Below are 17,656 nucleotides of genomic sequence, written 5' to 3'. Positions count from 1 at the left end.
ACATCTCCTGGAGTAGGAAAATGGCACTCCAGCATTTTTGCCTGGGAAATCCCACGGACAAAGGAGCCTTGGGGGGCTACCGTCCATGGACTCACAAAGAACTGGGCACATCTTAGCTACTAAACAACAACAATAACTGATAAAGGCAATCTAAGTACCTCATGAGGATCTACTCTTAAGGGATATGCACTTCGGGCAAGATTCAGGTTGCAATGAGATGTTTAATCTGAACAGTAGTATAGCAGTGAGCGAACAAAAACTATTTTTAGACAACTGTAAATTCACACATATATAAAAATAACAATAGAATAAAGTAAATACAAAAAAATAAGAATAACAGAGAGACCTCATGTATCCTTTACCCAGTTTCAACAATAGCACCTTGTAAAACTGTAGTAAAATGTCACAACCAGCATATTGACACTGAATATAATCAAGATGGGGCTCCCCTGGTGGCTCAGATATTAAAGAACCTGCCTGCAATACAGGAGACCTAGGTTGGATCCCAGGTCAGGAAGATCCCCTGGAGAAGGGAATGGCTAACAACTCCAGTATTCTTGCCTGGAGAATTGATGGACAGAGGAGCCTGTCAGGCTACAGTCATAGGGTCACAAAGAGTAGGACATGACTGAGAGACTAACACTCAGATAATCAAGATACAGAATATTTCCATCACCATCTGCCTCCTTCATATAGCCCTTTTTAGTCACACAAGTCCCTCCCATTCCCACCCCTTCTTAATCCATTATCCTTTATTCTCCCTTCCTCCATTGTTTGAAGAATATTGTGTAGTGAAATCACATAATATATGAGCCATAAATATGAGCTAGGGGAAACAATTTTGTGCCTGACCCTTAAAATGAGTCATAGAAAGGGGAATGTCTCTTTAAGATAGATAGTAGTAGTAGGGCGGGGATCAGGATTCAGCACTCAATTTCTCCTACCCAGTTGCCTCATTCCTTTGACAACCTGTTTCAAAGATACTTATTTCAAATATAAATATTAAGGATATATATTTTTTTTCAAGTGTATATTAGAGATAAATATAGAGTAAATACAAATGCATATTAAATATAAATACTTAATTTAAATGCATTTATATTTCCCATATATAGGCCCTAATATATACTGTATTTTTCAGAAGACTCTAAGATCTTCTGAAAGATTTTAGAGTCTTCTAAGATATGTCTAACCAAATTTCACTAATATCACTACATAATCCTCCTATCATCCATCATGTTCTAATGATTGGTAGCTTCTATTCAACTCATTGACTGAAAATTTTGAAGAAATTGGCTTATATAGTCTTCATCATTAAAAATCCTGATAACCTCCAAGCAGCCCTCAACATCCAGGAGGCAACTCCTCCAATAACTGAATTTTTTTGTTCCTAAACTTTAAAAATCTAAAAAAGTCGTCAGGGACTTCCTGGTGGTCTAGAGGCTAAGACTCCTTTCTCCCAATGCAGGGGCGTGGGTTCGATTCCTGGTCAGGGAACTAAATCCAAGATCCTGCATACCACAACGAAGACTTGGTACAGCCAAATAAATAAATTTTTTTTTTTAATTCTTATTTTAAAAAAAAAGATCCAGTGCTTCCCTGGTGGCTCAGTGGTAAAGAATCCACCCGCCAATGCAGGAGACATGTTTGATCCCTGTTCCAGGAAGATCCCACATGCCGCAGGGCAGCTTAGCCCATGCGCCACAACTAAGCCTGTGCCCTAGAGCCCAGGGACCTGCAGCTACTGAGCCCTGAAATCCACATGTCCCAGAGCCCATGCTCAGCAAGAAGAGAAGCCACCATGATGAGAAGCCCATGTACTGCAACTAGAGAGCAGCCACCGCTCACCTCAGACAGAGAAAAGCCCACACAGTAACAAAAACCCAGTACAGCCAAAAATAAATTAATTAATTAAAAAAAATTTTAATCCAAATAAATTTTTTTAAGTAGTCATATAGCAATTCAACTTTCTGTTACCCTTCCCTACTTAATTTTTTTTCCCCACATTTTTTTCCTCTACTTCCTATTTACTTCTGTTAACTTCTTTCCATAGGAATTTAAATGTATTCACGTATCTCCCATATTATACAAAGAACTGCTATACTAAAACTTTTGCTTATTCCCTAAACCTACCCAGTTAAACTTCTCGGGAGTTCTTGTCAGTCTCTTTCTCTCCTCCCACTCACTTCACAGACCAGTGCTCTTTTTGTTCCTTGGGGCAATAGCTTTAGCAACATTTTTTTTTTTCTTTTCTTAAATTTGTATTGTGGTATAGTAGATTTACATTGTGTTAGTTTCAGGTGTACAGCAAAGTGAATCAGTTATACATATACATATATCCAGAGCTGACTCATTTGAAAAGACCCTGATGCTGGGAAAGATTGAGGGCGGGAGGAGAAGGGGACGACAAAGGATGAGATGGCTGGATGGCATCACCGACTCAATGGACATGAGTTTGGGTAAACTCCGGGAGTTGGTGATGGACAGGGAGGCCTGGCATGCTGCGGTTCATGGGGTTGCAAAGAGTCGGACATGACTGAGCGACTGAACTGAACTGAACTGTTTCTTAGGTTCTTTTCCCATATAGACCATTACAGAGTACTGAGTAGAGTTTCTTGTGCTGTATAGTAGGCCCTTTCCTTTTCACTCTGTAGCTCACCCAAGGAATTGTCACCCACATCAATAAGCTAAGCTGCCATTTATATTCTGCTGCTGCTGCTAAGTCGCTTCAATCATGTCCAACTCTGTGCGACCCCATAGACAGCAGCCCATCAGGCTCCCCCGTCCCTGGGATTCTCCAGGCAAGAGCACTGCAGTGGGTTGCCATTTCCTTCTCCAAAGCATGAAAGTGAAAAGTGAAAGTGAAGTTGCTCAGTCGTGTCTGATTCTTAGCGACCCCATGGACTGCAGCCTACCAGGCTCCTCCATCCATGGGATTTGCCAGGCAAGAGTACTGGAGTGGGGTGCCACTAAATCCATTTTTCTAAACAACATCTTTCTTAGCTTCAGCTTTGTATATTCAAGTCTACTGAAGCAACTTCTCCCTTTAGATGACCTAAAAGCACCTCCAACATAGACTGTTCATATCTAAACTTGTCTTTTTTCTTCCAAAACTATTTCTCTTACTCTATTCTATACTTCAACGAATGGCATCACCAGCTGGGCAGTTGTTATCTGGAATAATTCCTACTTAATTCCACATCCTCACCCTTGCCCCACAGTCAATTTATTCCTGTCAATTCTAACTCAAATTCCTTGACTTTTTTCCATCCTCATTGTTATACCTTATTTCAGGTCACCATTATATCTCACCAAGACCACTGAGCAGTCCTCATTTTGTAATTTAAAGAAATTTATTTGTTAAGCACCTACTATGTGCCAACAACTGTTCTGGGCACTTGGGATATACCAACAAATAAATAATGATAAAAATCCTTCTCTTATGGAGGTCACCTTACAGCAGGCCAAGAGAGACAATAATCAATGAACAGAGTAAATAAATAAATTATATAGTATTTTAGAAAGTGAAAAGTATTATCGTTATTTTTTAAAGTCAGAGTAAGGGAAATGCTAAGTGGTGGGGTGGGGGTCATTTCTAGTGCTAAATAAAGATGACATTTGAGCAAAGACCTGAAGGCAGAGCACTAGCTACATGAAAACTTGGAGGAAGAATAAGCAGAGGAATTGGCCAGTGCAAGAATACCTAGATCCTTTTTTATGAAAGGTCCTAAATCCTTTCATAAAAAACCCTGACTAAGACACTGAGCCAGGAAGTCTGAACCCCGCCATGTTTCCCCTGAAGTTGGGAGCATGGCATTTTTCTTTTAGAAATACAATCTCAGGATCTTGAACACAAAGATTATGTCCTATATTTCTGTATCCCTAATACCCAGTTCAGCCCTGACACACAATCTATACCCAACAAAGGTTTGTTGAATGAATGATTGGATCAGGCTGAGACTGGAGGCAGGGAAATTAATGAGGGGACTATTTCAACACCATAGATGAGAAATGACAAAGGACTTGACTAAATCAAGACTCTGGGGATGGAGATAAAAGGATAGATACAAGAGAAACAGGAGGTAGAATTTAGGAGATTCGTGACTGATTGCTTGTGCAGAGAGAATTGGTTTAGTTGACTAATGGGCTGAGGCAACACAGGAGACATAGGAGAAAGCACAGAGAATTTGTTTCCATATGATTCTGTTTTGCCAAGGAGGGAGGCAAGGAAGAAGATAACCTCTGTGTGCTTTTCTCTGTGTTGGTAACACTAGTGAAACTGAGGTGCAGATAACCAAGGAATGAATTCAAGAGTGAGGCACAGAAAAGATCTCAGATCTGGAAATACAAAGGCAGTGATTCTCAAACTTCAGTGAGTGTGAGAATCAGCTGGGGGACTTGTTGAAACTTTATCATTCTGTTCATTTTTATTGGGGTACAGTTGTCTTCTGGTCTAAAGTAAAGTTATTCATTTATTTATTTATTTATATATATATATATATATATATTCTTTTTCAGATTCTTTTTCATTATAGGTTATTACAAGATATTGAATAAAGTTCCCTGTTCTATATAGTAGGTCCTGCTGTTTTTCTATTTGGCGGGGGGGCTGTGCTGCACAGCATGTGCTATCTTTAGCTCCCCAAGCAGAAATCAGTTCCCTGTTGTGGAATCAGAGTCTGAACCACTGGATCACCAAGGTCCCTCTATTTTGTATACAGTAGTGTGTATCTGTTAATCCTAAACTCCTAATTTACCCCTCCCCCATCCCTACTTTCCCTTTAGTAACCATAAGATTGTTTTCCAAGTCTGTGAGTCTATTTCTGTTCTGAAAATAACCTCACTTGTATCATTTATTATATTCCACAAATAAGTGATATCATACAACATTTGTCTTTCTCTGACTTGCTGAAGTGAACTTAGTATGATAAACTCTAGCTCCATCCATGTTGCTGCAAATGGCATTATTTCATTCTTTTATATGGCTGGGTAATATCCCACTGAGTATGTATTCCACATCTTCTTTATCCATTCCTCTGTTGATGGACACTTCGGTTGCTTCCATGTCTTGGCTGTTGTAGACAGTGCTGTTATGAACATTGGTGTACTTGTATCTTTTCTGATTAGATTTTTCAAAACTTCATTTTAGGCTCAAGTCCAGAGATTTGTTTTTAGCAACTTTGGAGTAGGGCTCAGGAATCTGCATTTTACACACACATGCACAAACATGGGCATTTCAGTGTAGATTGTCCAGGCCTCACTTTAAGAAACACAAATATTTGTGGATGGGACCTGAGCATATGAATTAAAGAGTACAAGCATGAACAAGAAGAAGATTGATGGAAGAAATCTAGAAGACACATATTTACAGAGAGGGTTCACAGAGAGATGGAAGAAATCTAGAAGACACATATTTACAGACAGGGTTCACAGAGAGGAAGTTTCTGAGCTGTGGTTTGAGAGCTCTACAGTTTACCAGTTTCCATCATTGTCTGAACGTCCTAGATTTGTGGTCCTTCTCATTTGGAGGTGAGGGTCTGTATTAGACCAAGGTGGAATAGATAACTTTGAAAAGAAGCTCGGCTCAAATTTAGAAGACGCTTGAATGGTTAAGGAGTTGATCTCTTCAGCACTACCCTCTGAAAGCCATTGGTGAAAGTTTTTGATCAGGACAAGAAGATGATGAAAACAGAATTTTTGAAAGATCAGATTTGTACTGAATGGTTGAGAAGAGGAAAAAGTAAAGCAAAATCAGTTCTTAAAAAGACTGAGGAAAAGGAAAATCAAGAAACATGAACTGAACTATGTAAAGAATTGCAACAGACCACGCAGAAGTGCCGCGGAGAGGAGCTACCCCACGCCCAAGGTCAGGGGTGGCGACCGAGAGTGCCAGGCTGTGTGCGTGTAGGAGGGCCGAGAGGAACTACTCCACGTTCAAGGTCAGGAGGGGCAACATCATCCAAAGTAAAGAGCAGCTATGAAGAGACACCCCACGTCCAAGGTAAGAGAAACCCAAGTAAGACGGTAGGTTTTGCAAGAGGGCATCAGAGGGCAGACCTGAAACCATACTCACAGAAAACTAGCCAATCTAATCACACAGACCACAGCCTTGTCTAACTCAATGAAACCAAGCCGTGCCGTCTGGGGCCACTCAAGACGGAGGGGTCATGGTGGAGAGGTCTGACAGAATGTGGTCCACTGGAGAAGGGAATGGCAAACCACTTCAGTATTCTTGCCTTGAGAACCCCATGAACAGTATGAAAAGGCAAAATGATAGGATACTGAAAGAGGAACTCCCCAGGTCAGTAGGTGCCCAATATGCTACTGGATATCAATGGAGAAATAACTCCAGAAAGAATGAAGGGATGGAGCCAAAGCAAAAACAATACCCAGTTGTGAATGTGACTGGTGATAGAAGCAAGGTCCAATGCTGTAAAGAGCAATATTGCATAGGAACCTGGAATGTTAGGTCCATGAGTCAAGGCAAATTGGAAGTGGTCAAACAAGAGATGACAAGAGTGAATGTCGACATTCTAGGAATCAGTGGCTAAATGGACTGGAACGGGTGAATTTAACTCAGATGACCATTATATCTACTACTGCAGGCAGGAATCCCTCAGAAGAAATGGAGTGGCCATCATGCTCAACAAAAGAGTCTGAAATGCAGTATTTGGATGCAATCTCAAAAACAACAGAATGATCTCTGTTCATTTCCAAGGCAAACCATTCAATATCATGATGATCCAAGCCTATGCCCCAAGCAGTAAGGCTGAAAAACCTGAAGTTGAACGGTTCTGTGAAGACCTACAAGACCTTTTAGAACTAACATCCAAAAAAGATGTCCTTTTCATTATAGGGGACTGGAATGCAAAAGTAGGAAGTCAAGAAACACCTGGAGTAACAGGCAAATTTGGCCTTGGAGTACGGAATGAAGCAGGGCAAAGGATAACAGACTTTTGCCAAGAGAACGCACTGGTCATAGTAAACACCCTCTTCCAACAACACAAGAGAAGATTCTACATATGGATATCACCAGATGGTCAACACCGAAATCAGATTGATTATGTTCTTTGCAGCCAAAGATGGAGAAGCTCTATACAGTCAGCAAAAACAAGACTGGGAGCTGACTGTGGCTCAGATCATGAACTCCTTATTGCCAAATTCAGACTGAAATTGAAGAAAGTAGGGAAAAGTAAAGTAGGTCATTCAGGTATGACCTAAATCAAATCCCTTATGATTATACAGTGGAAGTGAGAAATAGGTTTAAGGGACTAGATCTGATAGACAGAGTACCTGAAGAACTACGGACAGAGGTTCGTGACATTGTACAGAAGACAGGGATCAAGACCATCCCCATGGAAAAGAAATGCAAAAAAGAAAATGGCTGTCTGAGGAGGCCTTACAAATAGCTGTGAAAAGAAGAGAAGTGAAAAGCAAAGGAGAAAAGAAAAAATATAAACATCTGAATGCAGAGTTCCAAAGAATAGCAAGGATAGATAAGAAAGCCTTCCTCAGCAATCAGTGCAAAGAAATAGAGGAAAACAATAGAATGGGAAAGACTAGAGACCTCTTCAAGAAAATTAGAGATACCAAGGGAACATTTCATGCAAAGATAGGCTCAATAAAGGACAGAAATGGTATGGACTTAACAGAAGCAGAAGATATTAAGAAGAGATGGCAAGAATACATAGAAGAACTGTACAAAAAAGATCTTCACGACCCAGATAATCATGACGATGTGATCACTTACCTAGAGCCAGACATCCTGGAATGTGAAGTCAAGTGGCCTTAAAAGCATCACTATGAACAAAGCTAGTGGAGGTAAGGAATTCCAGTTGAGCTATTTCAAATCCTGAAAAATGATGTGAAAGTGCTACACTCAATATGCCAGCAAATTTGGAAAACTCAGCAGTGGCCACAGGACTAGAAAAGGTCAGTTTTCATTCCAATCCCAAAGAAAGGCAATGCCAAAGAATGTTCAAACTACCGCACAATTGCACTCATCTCACACGCTAGTAAAGTAATGCTCAAAATTCTCCAAGCCAGGCTTCAGCAATATGTGAACCGTGAACTTCCAGATGTTCAAGCTGGAATTTAGATAAGGCCGAGGGACCAGAGATCAAATTGCCAACATCCACTGGATCATCGAAAAAGCAAGAGAGTTCCAAAAAACATCTATTTCTGCTTTATTAACTATGCCAAAGCCTTTGACTGTGTGGATCATAATAAACTGAGGAAAACTCTGAAAGAGATGGGAATACCAGATCACCTGACCTTCCTCTTGAGAAACCTATATGCAAGTCAGGAAGCAACAGTTAGAACTGGACATGGAACAACAGACTGGTTTCAAATAGGAAAAAGAGTACGTCAAAGCTGTATATTATCACCCTGCTTATTTAACTTATATGCAGAGTACATCATGAGAAACGCTGGGCTGGAAGAAGCACAAGCTGGAATCAAGGTTGCCAGGAGAAATATCAATAACCTCAGATATGCAGATGACACCACCCTTATGGCAGAAAGTGAAGAGGAACTCAAAAGCCTCTTGAAGAAAGTGAAAGAGGAGAGTGAAAAAATTGGCTTAAAGCTCAACATTCAGAAAACTAAAACCATGGCATCTGGTCCCATCACTTCATGGGAAATAGATAGGGAAACAGTGGAAACAATGTCAGATTTTATTTTTGGGGCTCCAAAATCACTGCAGATGGTGACTGCAGCCATGAAATTAAAAGACGCTTACTCCTTGGAAGGAAAGTTATGACCAATCTAGATGTCATATTCAAAAGCAGAGACATTACTTTGCTAACAAAGGTCCATCTAGGCAAGGCTATGGTTTTTCCAGTAGTCACATATGGATATGAGAGTTGGACTGTGAAGAAAGCTGAGCGCTGAAGAATTGATGCTTTTGAACTGTGGTGTTGGAGAAGACTTTTGAGTCCCTTGGACTGCAAGGAGATCCAACCAGTCCATTCTAAAGGAGATCAGTCCTGGGTGTTCTTTGGAAGGAATGATGCTAAAGCTGAAACTCCAGTACTTTGGCCACCTCATGTGAAGAGTTGATTCATTGGAAAAGACCCTGAGGCTGGGAGGGATTGTGGGCAGGAGGAAAAGGGGACGACAGAGGATGAGATGGCTGGATGGCATCACCGACTCGATGCACATGAGTTTGGATGAATTCTGGGAGTTGGTGATGGACAAGGAGGTCTGGCGTGCTGTGATTCATGGGATTGGAAAGAGTCGGACACAACTGAGTGACTGAACTGAACTGATGTAAAGAATTGGGGGGAAAAAAAACTGAAAAAGGCAAGGACTGACATGGAGATAATTGGATTGGAGGCTCAGAGGCCAAGGTTGGAGAAAATGCTTAGGCAGAATGGTTAGCAGTGCCAAACACTACATAGAGGCTGCAATCTACCTGTCACTCAAAAAATAAGAATAATAGAATGCATATTGTTAAAGGAATTACTGCTTAACAAAGGATGACCTTGAGATGGTACAGGGAGGGAGGTGGCGGGGGGTGGGTTCAGGATGGGGAACACGTGTACGCCCGTGGTGGATTCACGTTGATGTGTGGCAGAACCAATACAATATTGTAAAGTAAAAAAAAAAAAAAAAAAAAAAGGATCCTCTCACCCACATCTATTGCTAAGATTACATGCTTTTAACATTTAATTCTTGCGTTAATCCCAGTGAACATTCCAACATTCCATTGTGACCTTTTCTGAAATGCTGAAAAAGGAAACAATACCTACCTTTGTATGGTCTTTGAGAGAGAAGGAAATGACCCAGAAAGCTAATATGAACATCCACATCAGCAGTAATTTATGAGCTATGGCATTTGGAAACAAAGCGAGGAGCCTATAAGAGAGGACAGGAAAAACAGTCACATGTTGAATCAAATAAACATGACATTGCTCTGCATACCTAGCTTCCTCCTCAGTACTTTTCCAGAATAGCTTATGTTCTAGACAGCTGCCCTTTTCTGGGTTTCCAGGATGTTCCATCGTAGGTTCTATTAGAAATCAGAAACAACTGTCCTCCCCAAAGAAAAGAACTGAACTAGGTGAAGCAGGATAGAACTCCTGGTTCCTAACTCTCAGATGAATTTTTCATTTGAGTCATATCAGGGATCTCACATTAATGGCTTAGCAGTTGTTGCAGCAGCAGCAGCAGGTGTAGTGAGGTTTTACAGCTGTTTACCCTAAGAAACAGGTTTTTTTTTCTGATGCCCTCTAATGAATTCTGGTCTCTAAATCTCTCTCTCTCACACACACACACACACACACACACACACGCATGCACGCACACACACACGCATATATGCATTATCTGGTATCCTGTCTCCCTGAAGCAGGTGAGGCTTCCTTCTAAATCTCCCTTTTGCTTTCTTAGGCAGCTTATTCCACCTCAGGTTTTTAATCGCCTCATGTTGAAGTAGTTTAGAAACATTGCCATAAAGGGCAAGAGTATATTCTTTAGAGAAGGTCACTGTTGAGTGGCCAGAATTTTAGTTTGTTTTGCAAACATAGAATGCCAAAAGTATGTGGCAAAGAGCTAAATTATGGCAACACTTCCCAAACTTCTTTTGCCTGAGACACACAGTAAGATCATATTAAATCTCATTTCAGGGCACACACACACATGTATACACACACATATCACAAGTTTCATAAACAATGCTTATTTGTACTGCATCCATTGTACTATGATATTTTCTAGTTATTATATTTATTCTATGTGACTATTTCATTTTAAAAGTATTTTTTTCATGCCCCAATAAAACTCATTTTCATCCCCTACGGGGTGGCACCATTTGAAAATCCCTGATGGGTCTATGGTTCTCCCTCCTGTTTCTGCCATTATACCTACAAATAAGAGTTGGACAGTACCTATGAATGAATGTCTTCTCCATCATATTCTCATATTCTCTCACAGGAATTACAGCCGTCCAGACTTTCTTCAGATAAAGCAGTCTTTGCGTTTATTTCGGGACTGGACTTTGCCTATAAGCTTCATTGATCAAAAGCTGAAATGCCATTGGTGGCTCAAGTGTGACTCATAGGATCACAGCCCTGCCCCTGCTCACTTCACAGAGCCAGAGAAAGAAGCCAGGAGGAGGAGGAAATTCATTTTAGAAAACAGACACATCTAATCCCAGCCCATGGTCACCTCTTACTGCAGTCTTACACTTTTTACGTATTTACATAATGAATTTCCCTTGCTTATGCCCTCATTTCCCTGTCACGTGGAATTAGTTACTTACACAATAACAGAAGTATCTGAAAAACTGGAAAGAAGGAAAATAGCCTTTGACCACAGTTGCTGAATGACTAAGATTTGATTTGACTGGTTCTTCTCAACATTCAGGTTGTATTCTTTGTAAAGTCTTCCCCTTGCTCTAAGCAACTACATCGATTGAGCAATCCAACAATGATGATCTAGATTAAATCTCAGGCTGTAAAAGGAGGAGGCATAGGTCTTAATCACACCGTAGCCTGCCTCTGTAACAGGATAGGGGAGCATCCAAAAGAGAAAATTCTATGGACAGAGCCCATAGAATGGACTCCATGCTAAAATTCTATTGGCAAAGATTCAGACACGTCTGAGCGACTGAGTATGCATGCACACTTGCATAACGATAACTACAGAGATGAATATCTAGGTAGAGATGTGTATATAGGTGTTGTTCTTTAGGCACTAAGTCATGTCTGACTCTGCAACCCTATGGACTGTAGCCCATCAGGATCCTCTGTCCATGGATTTCCTGGACAAGAATACTAGAGTGGCTTGCCATTTCCTTCTCCAAAAGATCTTCCCAAGCCAGGAGTTGAACCCAGGTCTCCTGCGTTTGCAGGTGGATTCTTTACCAGTGAACCACCAGGGAAGCCCATATATAGATAGACATATGTTTATTTCACATACATACTATGATGTACACATAACATTTGTGTGTTTGCATCTGTATTAATCTATACATATAACTGTATGGCTATCAGGACTGTGATCACAGCATGTAGGAGACTGGCACAGAGATTGAGTAGATAATTTCTAAAGGAATATATTGAAAGAAAAGAGATCTAGATCCTGCCAATCCTTCCCTGCCCCTTCTAAGGCATATTTCTGTCTATTGCCTTGTACTACTCAAATTCTGACAATGATAATAGTGCATCCAGGATTCTTAAAGTAAACCCTAACAGCCTTCTCTCATGTAGAAATAAGTGAAAACACTTGGCTCCCTAAATTTTTGATGATAAATGTATGCTCCGAGCCACAGCATAATTCCCACAGTCCCTTAGATAATAGCATAGTAAACAGACAAATGCTTTGTACCCCTAAAATATGTAATTAACTCATTTTGTTTATATAAGAGTTGCTGAGCTAGTTGGGATAGTTACTACCACCCTGAGACACAGAGAGGATCTACAAAACTGGCCTGAGGTCACCGCGTCAGCAACTGAGCTGCAGTTAGAGCTGAGGTGAGGCTAACTGAGGCTAGCCTCTGAGCTGAGGCTAGAGCTCCCAGCCCTGGACTTGTGCAAGCCCGCACTCCACAGGAATGGGTGTGGTGGGTTCAGCGTGTGTCTCCACATCACAGAGACCAATTTGAAAGGAAAGAAGTGTAATGAAGGAGAACTATTTTTGGTTGATATAACAAAGCCTTGGCTTTTGCTTCTCAAATTAAAATTACTTTGCTCAATGGCAGGGATGGTATGAAGCCACATTCGAGGCGAAGAGGGTACTTATATACTTCAAAAGTACACTTTTCCTATAGTGTTAATTTTACTCAATGATTTGGTGGGTGAGGGGGGATTAAAAATATTTAATTGGAAAATAACTTAGACAATTTTGTCAATTTAAACTTTAGCATACCCCAAGGGAAATGCAACACTGGCATAAAAAGAAAAGATGGCCAAGGAATCTTACCCCCTTAGTGGGGTCTTTTTCACTCACATCCAGAAGTCCTGGAAGCTTAAATTCCCTTCTAGTCTGCTTTTGGAATACATTCACAGAGAAATTTGAGCTAAATGCAGAAAAACTCCCCTGGCACACACTCAGGAAACTATGACAATGTGTCAGCGTGTTGCCAGCACTCTGGTGGGAGAGGCGGCCTTGACCTCATAAACATAAACATCCAGTCTGGCAACAGTGGGAGAAGGGGATGAACATTTGCCCTCGCCAGAACATTAAGAACCCATTCCTGATATTTCCATCCATTTGGACAGACCTTAATGATTTTTTATAAAAAGGTACCCAGTCTCCTCAACTTCTTCCTGTTCGAGAAGGCCTGGCTTGGTGTGGTGCTGCCTAGACAACGTAGGTAAGCTTCTCTGATTCTGGGGTTCAGTATTAGAAAGGCCACTTACCTACAGATATAAGCCACCTTCTCCAATGCCAGATTTCTTATAAGTAACAGTGAATTTTGGGGTGGGGCAATGTTTTCCATTTGCTTTTTTCTAATTCCTCAACTGTGTGCCGTCAATTACATGATGCTGATACATCTTCTCAGTTAATTCTTTTTTTTAATATTTATTTATTTCCTTGGCTGCACAGAGTTTTCACTGAGGCACACCAGATCTTCCATCTTTGTTGCAGTATATGAGATCTTTTTTAGTTGTGGCATGAGGGATCTTTAGCTGTGGCATGTGAACTCTCATTTGAGGCATGTGGGATCTCGTTCCCTGATCAGAGATCAAACCCAGATCCCCTGAACTGGGAGAATGGAGTTTTAGCCACTGCACCACCAGCAAAGTTCCTTCATTTCATTCTTATAAACTTGGAGTGTTAGAAAGCATCATCCCCAATACATAGACAGAGAAAGAAGGCTCAGAAAAATTAAATAACTTGCATTTTCTTGCATAAGCCCATGTCTAGGTCTGAGTCTAAACTCAAGGGAGGAGTATAAACTGTGGTCATGGATCATATCTGATCTGTGGCCTGTTTTTGTAAGTAAAGTGTTCTTTGGAAGACAGCCATTCCTATTTGCTTACATATTGTCTAGGACTGCTTTTCCCCTGAAACAGCAGATTTGAATAATTGTGATAGACAGCATGTGATCCAAAAGGCTAAAATTTTTGCTATCTGGCCATTGACAGGAAAATTTGCCTTCGATATTGGGTCTAAGCAGTCTAATAACTTATTAGATTAGTAAGCGTGAAAAATCCAGGAGGCTACAGGAAGAAAAGCAGGGTGTACTCACTAAGAGGAGCGGTGAGGTGGCAGAGAAATTACAGCTAATGACAAGCTGTAATGTATGCCCATGGGTCTGATTCTCTAAAGTGGTGAAAAGGGGAAGAAGATCACTGGATTGAAAAGGCAAGAAACTATGAGGGTTTAGATGTCAGATGTGTCATCCAGATGACTATTGAAAACACGTGGAATGAAAGCAAAATTTAGGGTGGAAAGAAGGTCATGAACTCAATACTAAACTCAATTACAATGTAAGGGAAAGATTGATACATTGCAAATAAAGGAGGGTGTGATGGGTATTAGCAGAAGAGAATGATCCTCAAAAATGAGGGGGAATTCTACAGAAGAAAATGGAGATTTAATTGTTTGAAAGCAGCTCTGTTGATGGCAGCCCTCGCTTTCTACTGGCTCCTTGCCACTTACACTGATATATCTAGTACCCAGTAATCACCTAAGGCCATCACAGATCATAGTGATCTACTGGCTGACATGTCCTTTTGTATCACTAACAAATTTCTGTATGTGTGTGTGTAGTCACTCAGTTGTATCCAACTGTTTGCAATCCTTTGGACTGCAGCCCACCAGACTCTTTTGTCCATGGGATTCTCCAGGCAAGAATACTGGAGTGGGTTGCCATGACCTCCTCCAGGGGATCCTCCTGATCCAGGAATCGAACCCATGTCTCCTGTGTCTCCTGCATTGCAGGTGGACTCTTTACCTGCTAAGTCATCAGGGAAACCTTATAAATTTCTAGGCATTTTTATTTGAATTGCTGTTAAAGGCTGCTTACATATCTTGGCTATTGTAAATAGTGCTATAATTTTGAAGCGACACCTACAGGAAGATTCTTTACCACTGAGCCACCAGGGAAGCCCTATAGTGGAATATTACTCGGCTATAAATAATGAATTTACAGCCACATGGATAGACCTAGATATTATCATACTGAGAGAAGTAAGGCAGAAAAAGACAAATATCAAATTATATCACTCATATGTGGAATATAATTTTTTAAATGATACAAATGAACTTATTTATAAAACAGAATCAGACTTACAGATGTAAAAAACAAGCTTATGGTTCCCAAAGGGAAACAGGTGAGGAGGGATAAATCAGGAGCTTAGGATGAATATACATACTACCATCTACAACATTCAGAAAACGAAGCTCATGGCATCCGGTCCCATCACTTCATGGCAAATAGATGGGGAAACAGTGGAAACAGTGTCAGACTTTATTTTTTTGGGCTCCAAAATCACTGCAGATGGTGACTGCATGAAATTCAAAGACACTTACTCCTTGGAAGAAAATTTATGACCAACCGAGATAACATATTCAAAAGCAGAGACATTACTTTGCCAACAAAGGTTCGTCTAGTCAAGGCTATGGTTTTTCCTGTGGTCATGTATGGATGTGAGGGTTGGACTGTAAAGAAAGCTGAGCGCCAAAGAACTGATGCTTTTGAACTGTGGTTGTTGGAGAAGACTCTTGAGAGTCCCTTGGACTGCAAGGAGATCCAACCAGTCCATTCTAAAGGAGATCAGTCCTGGGTGTTCTTTGGAAGGAATGATGCTAAAGCTGAAACTCCAGTACTTTGGCCACCTCATGCGAAGAGTTGACTCATTGGAAAAGACTCTGATGCTGGGAGGGATTGGGGGCAGGAGGAGAAGGGGACAACAGAGGATGAGATGGTTGGATGGCATCACTGACTTGATGGAGGTGAGTGTGAGTGAACTCTGGGAGTTGGTGATGGACAGGGAGGCCTGGCGTGCTGCGATTCATGGGGTCGCAAAGAGTCGGACACGACTGAGCGACTGAACTGAACTGAACTGATATACAAGTTGGATAACTAACAAGGACATACTGTAAAACACAGGGAACTCTACTTAATACTCTGTAATGGCCTATATAGGAAAAGAATCTAATAAGGAATGGATATGTGGATACATACAACTGATTCACTTTGCTGTACATCTGAAACAAACCCAACATTGCAAATCAACTATAATAAAATTAAAATTTTGAAAACAACAACAAAGAGTCATTTACCAAACATCACAGCATCTGCTGCTCCACCTGCACATAATTCAATGAGGATCTGCAGACAAATAAAAATGTGTGTAACTAAACCAAAAAACATTGTTGTTAAAGCGACTGTATAGGAGACCTCCAAGGTGACATTCTAAGAATCTCCCCATTTCAAATACTACTGTCACATTCAACTTTCTACATATAATATTCATATCACACTAGGAGAAAATAACAAAGCAGTGCTGCAATGTAGATTCTGCTCCCTTAGCTCCCACCACCAGTACCTATGTGAACTCTCTCTGCACCAATCTCATGGTGGACTGGCTTAAACTTTAACCTTAGAAAACCACAAGTGACTGTATTTAGTGGGTTTTGGGGTTTGTTCAGGTACAGACAAAACCAAGAATGGTTTCCAATCTATGTTTCATGTTTAGTACCATCCAACCCAAAACACAGTGATTGATTTTCCCTCAATTTGTTTCTAGTATGTGATGCCTTTTGCTATTTGGACATATATCCCACATAACTGTAAATTTTTTGTTTTAACAGCTTTATCAAATTATAATATCCATTCGGTAAAATTACCCACTTTAAGTGCTTAGTTCACTGACTTTTAATAAATGTACTTAATTATCAAACCATTACAAAAATCAATTTTAGAATATCTTTATCACCCCCAAAGACTCCTTGTCTGCATATTCACACCTCCAGCTCCAGGCAACCACTAATCTTCTTCCAGTCACTTGGCCTTTTCTGGATATTTCATATAAATATTAATTGTTCAATATATGGTATTTTATGCCTGGCTGTTTTTTCTTAGCATACGTCTTATATTTTTATTATTATTATTGAACTATAGTTGATTTACAATATTGTGCTAATTTCATGTGTACAACAAAGTGATTCCTATACAAATATTTCTTTTCAGATTCTTTTCTGTTATATATTTTCTCTTCAAGAGTTTTGTAGATTTGCTGCAACAATGGGACTATAATCCATTTTGAGTTTGTCTTCATATAAGCTATGAGGAAGTGTACTAACTTTATTTTTGTGTGTGAATATGCAGTTGTCCTGTGTGGATTGCAATAAACTGTGGAAAATTCTTAAAGAAATGGGAATACCAGACCACCTGACCTGCCTCTTGAGAAACCTATATGCAGGTCAGGAAGCAACAGTTAGAACTGGACATGGAACAACAGACTGGTTCCAAATAGGAAAAGGAGCACGTCAAGGCTGTATATTGTCACCCTGCTTGTTTAACTTATCTGCAGAGTACATCATGAGAAACGCTGGGCTGGATGAAGCACAAGCTGGAATCAAGATTGCTGGGAGAAATATTAATAACCTCAGTTATGCAGATGACATCACCCTTATGGCAGAAAGTGAAGAGGAACTAAAAAGCCTCTTGATGAAAGTGAAAAAGGAGAGTGAAAAAGTT

General features: G+C 40.4%; 1 protein-coding gene across 1 annotated transcript in view; it reads right to left on the bottom strand.

Moving 5' to 3' along the window:
- Window positions 1-11,045, bottom strand: part of LOC109570021 (NXPE family member 2) — a 38,948-nt gene extending 27,903 nt beyond the window's left edge. Inside the window, exons 1-2 of the mRNA XM_019975849.2 lie at window positions 10,890-11,045; window positions 9,753-9,858 (exon numbers count right to left, since the gene is read on the bottom strand). Coding sequence (XP_019831408.2) covers window positions 9,753-9,858; window positions 10,890-10,915 — 132 coding nt within the window. The 5' untranslated portion in view covers window positions 10,916-11,045. The remainder of the gene's footprint in view (window positions 1-9,752; window positions 9,859-10,889) is intronic.
- Window positions 11,046-17,656: the final 6,611 nt, after the last annotated feature.

This window comes from Bos indicus, chromosome 15 (assembly GCF_029378745.1).
Source record: "Bos indicus isolate NIAB-ARS_2022 breed Sahiwal x Tharparkar chromosome 15, NIAB-ARS_B.indTharparkar_mat_pri_1.0, whole genome shotgun sequence".
NCBI lineage: Eukaryota > Metazoa > Chordata > Mammalia > Artiodactyla > Bovidae > Bos > Bos indicus.
Note: the sequence above shows the minus strand (reverse complement) of the source record. Positions and strands in the feature narration are given on the sequence as shown.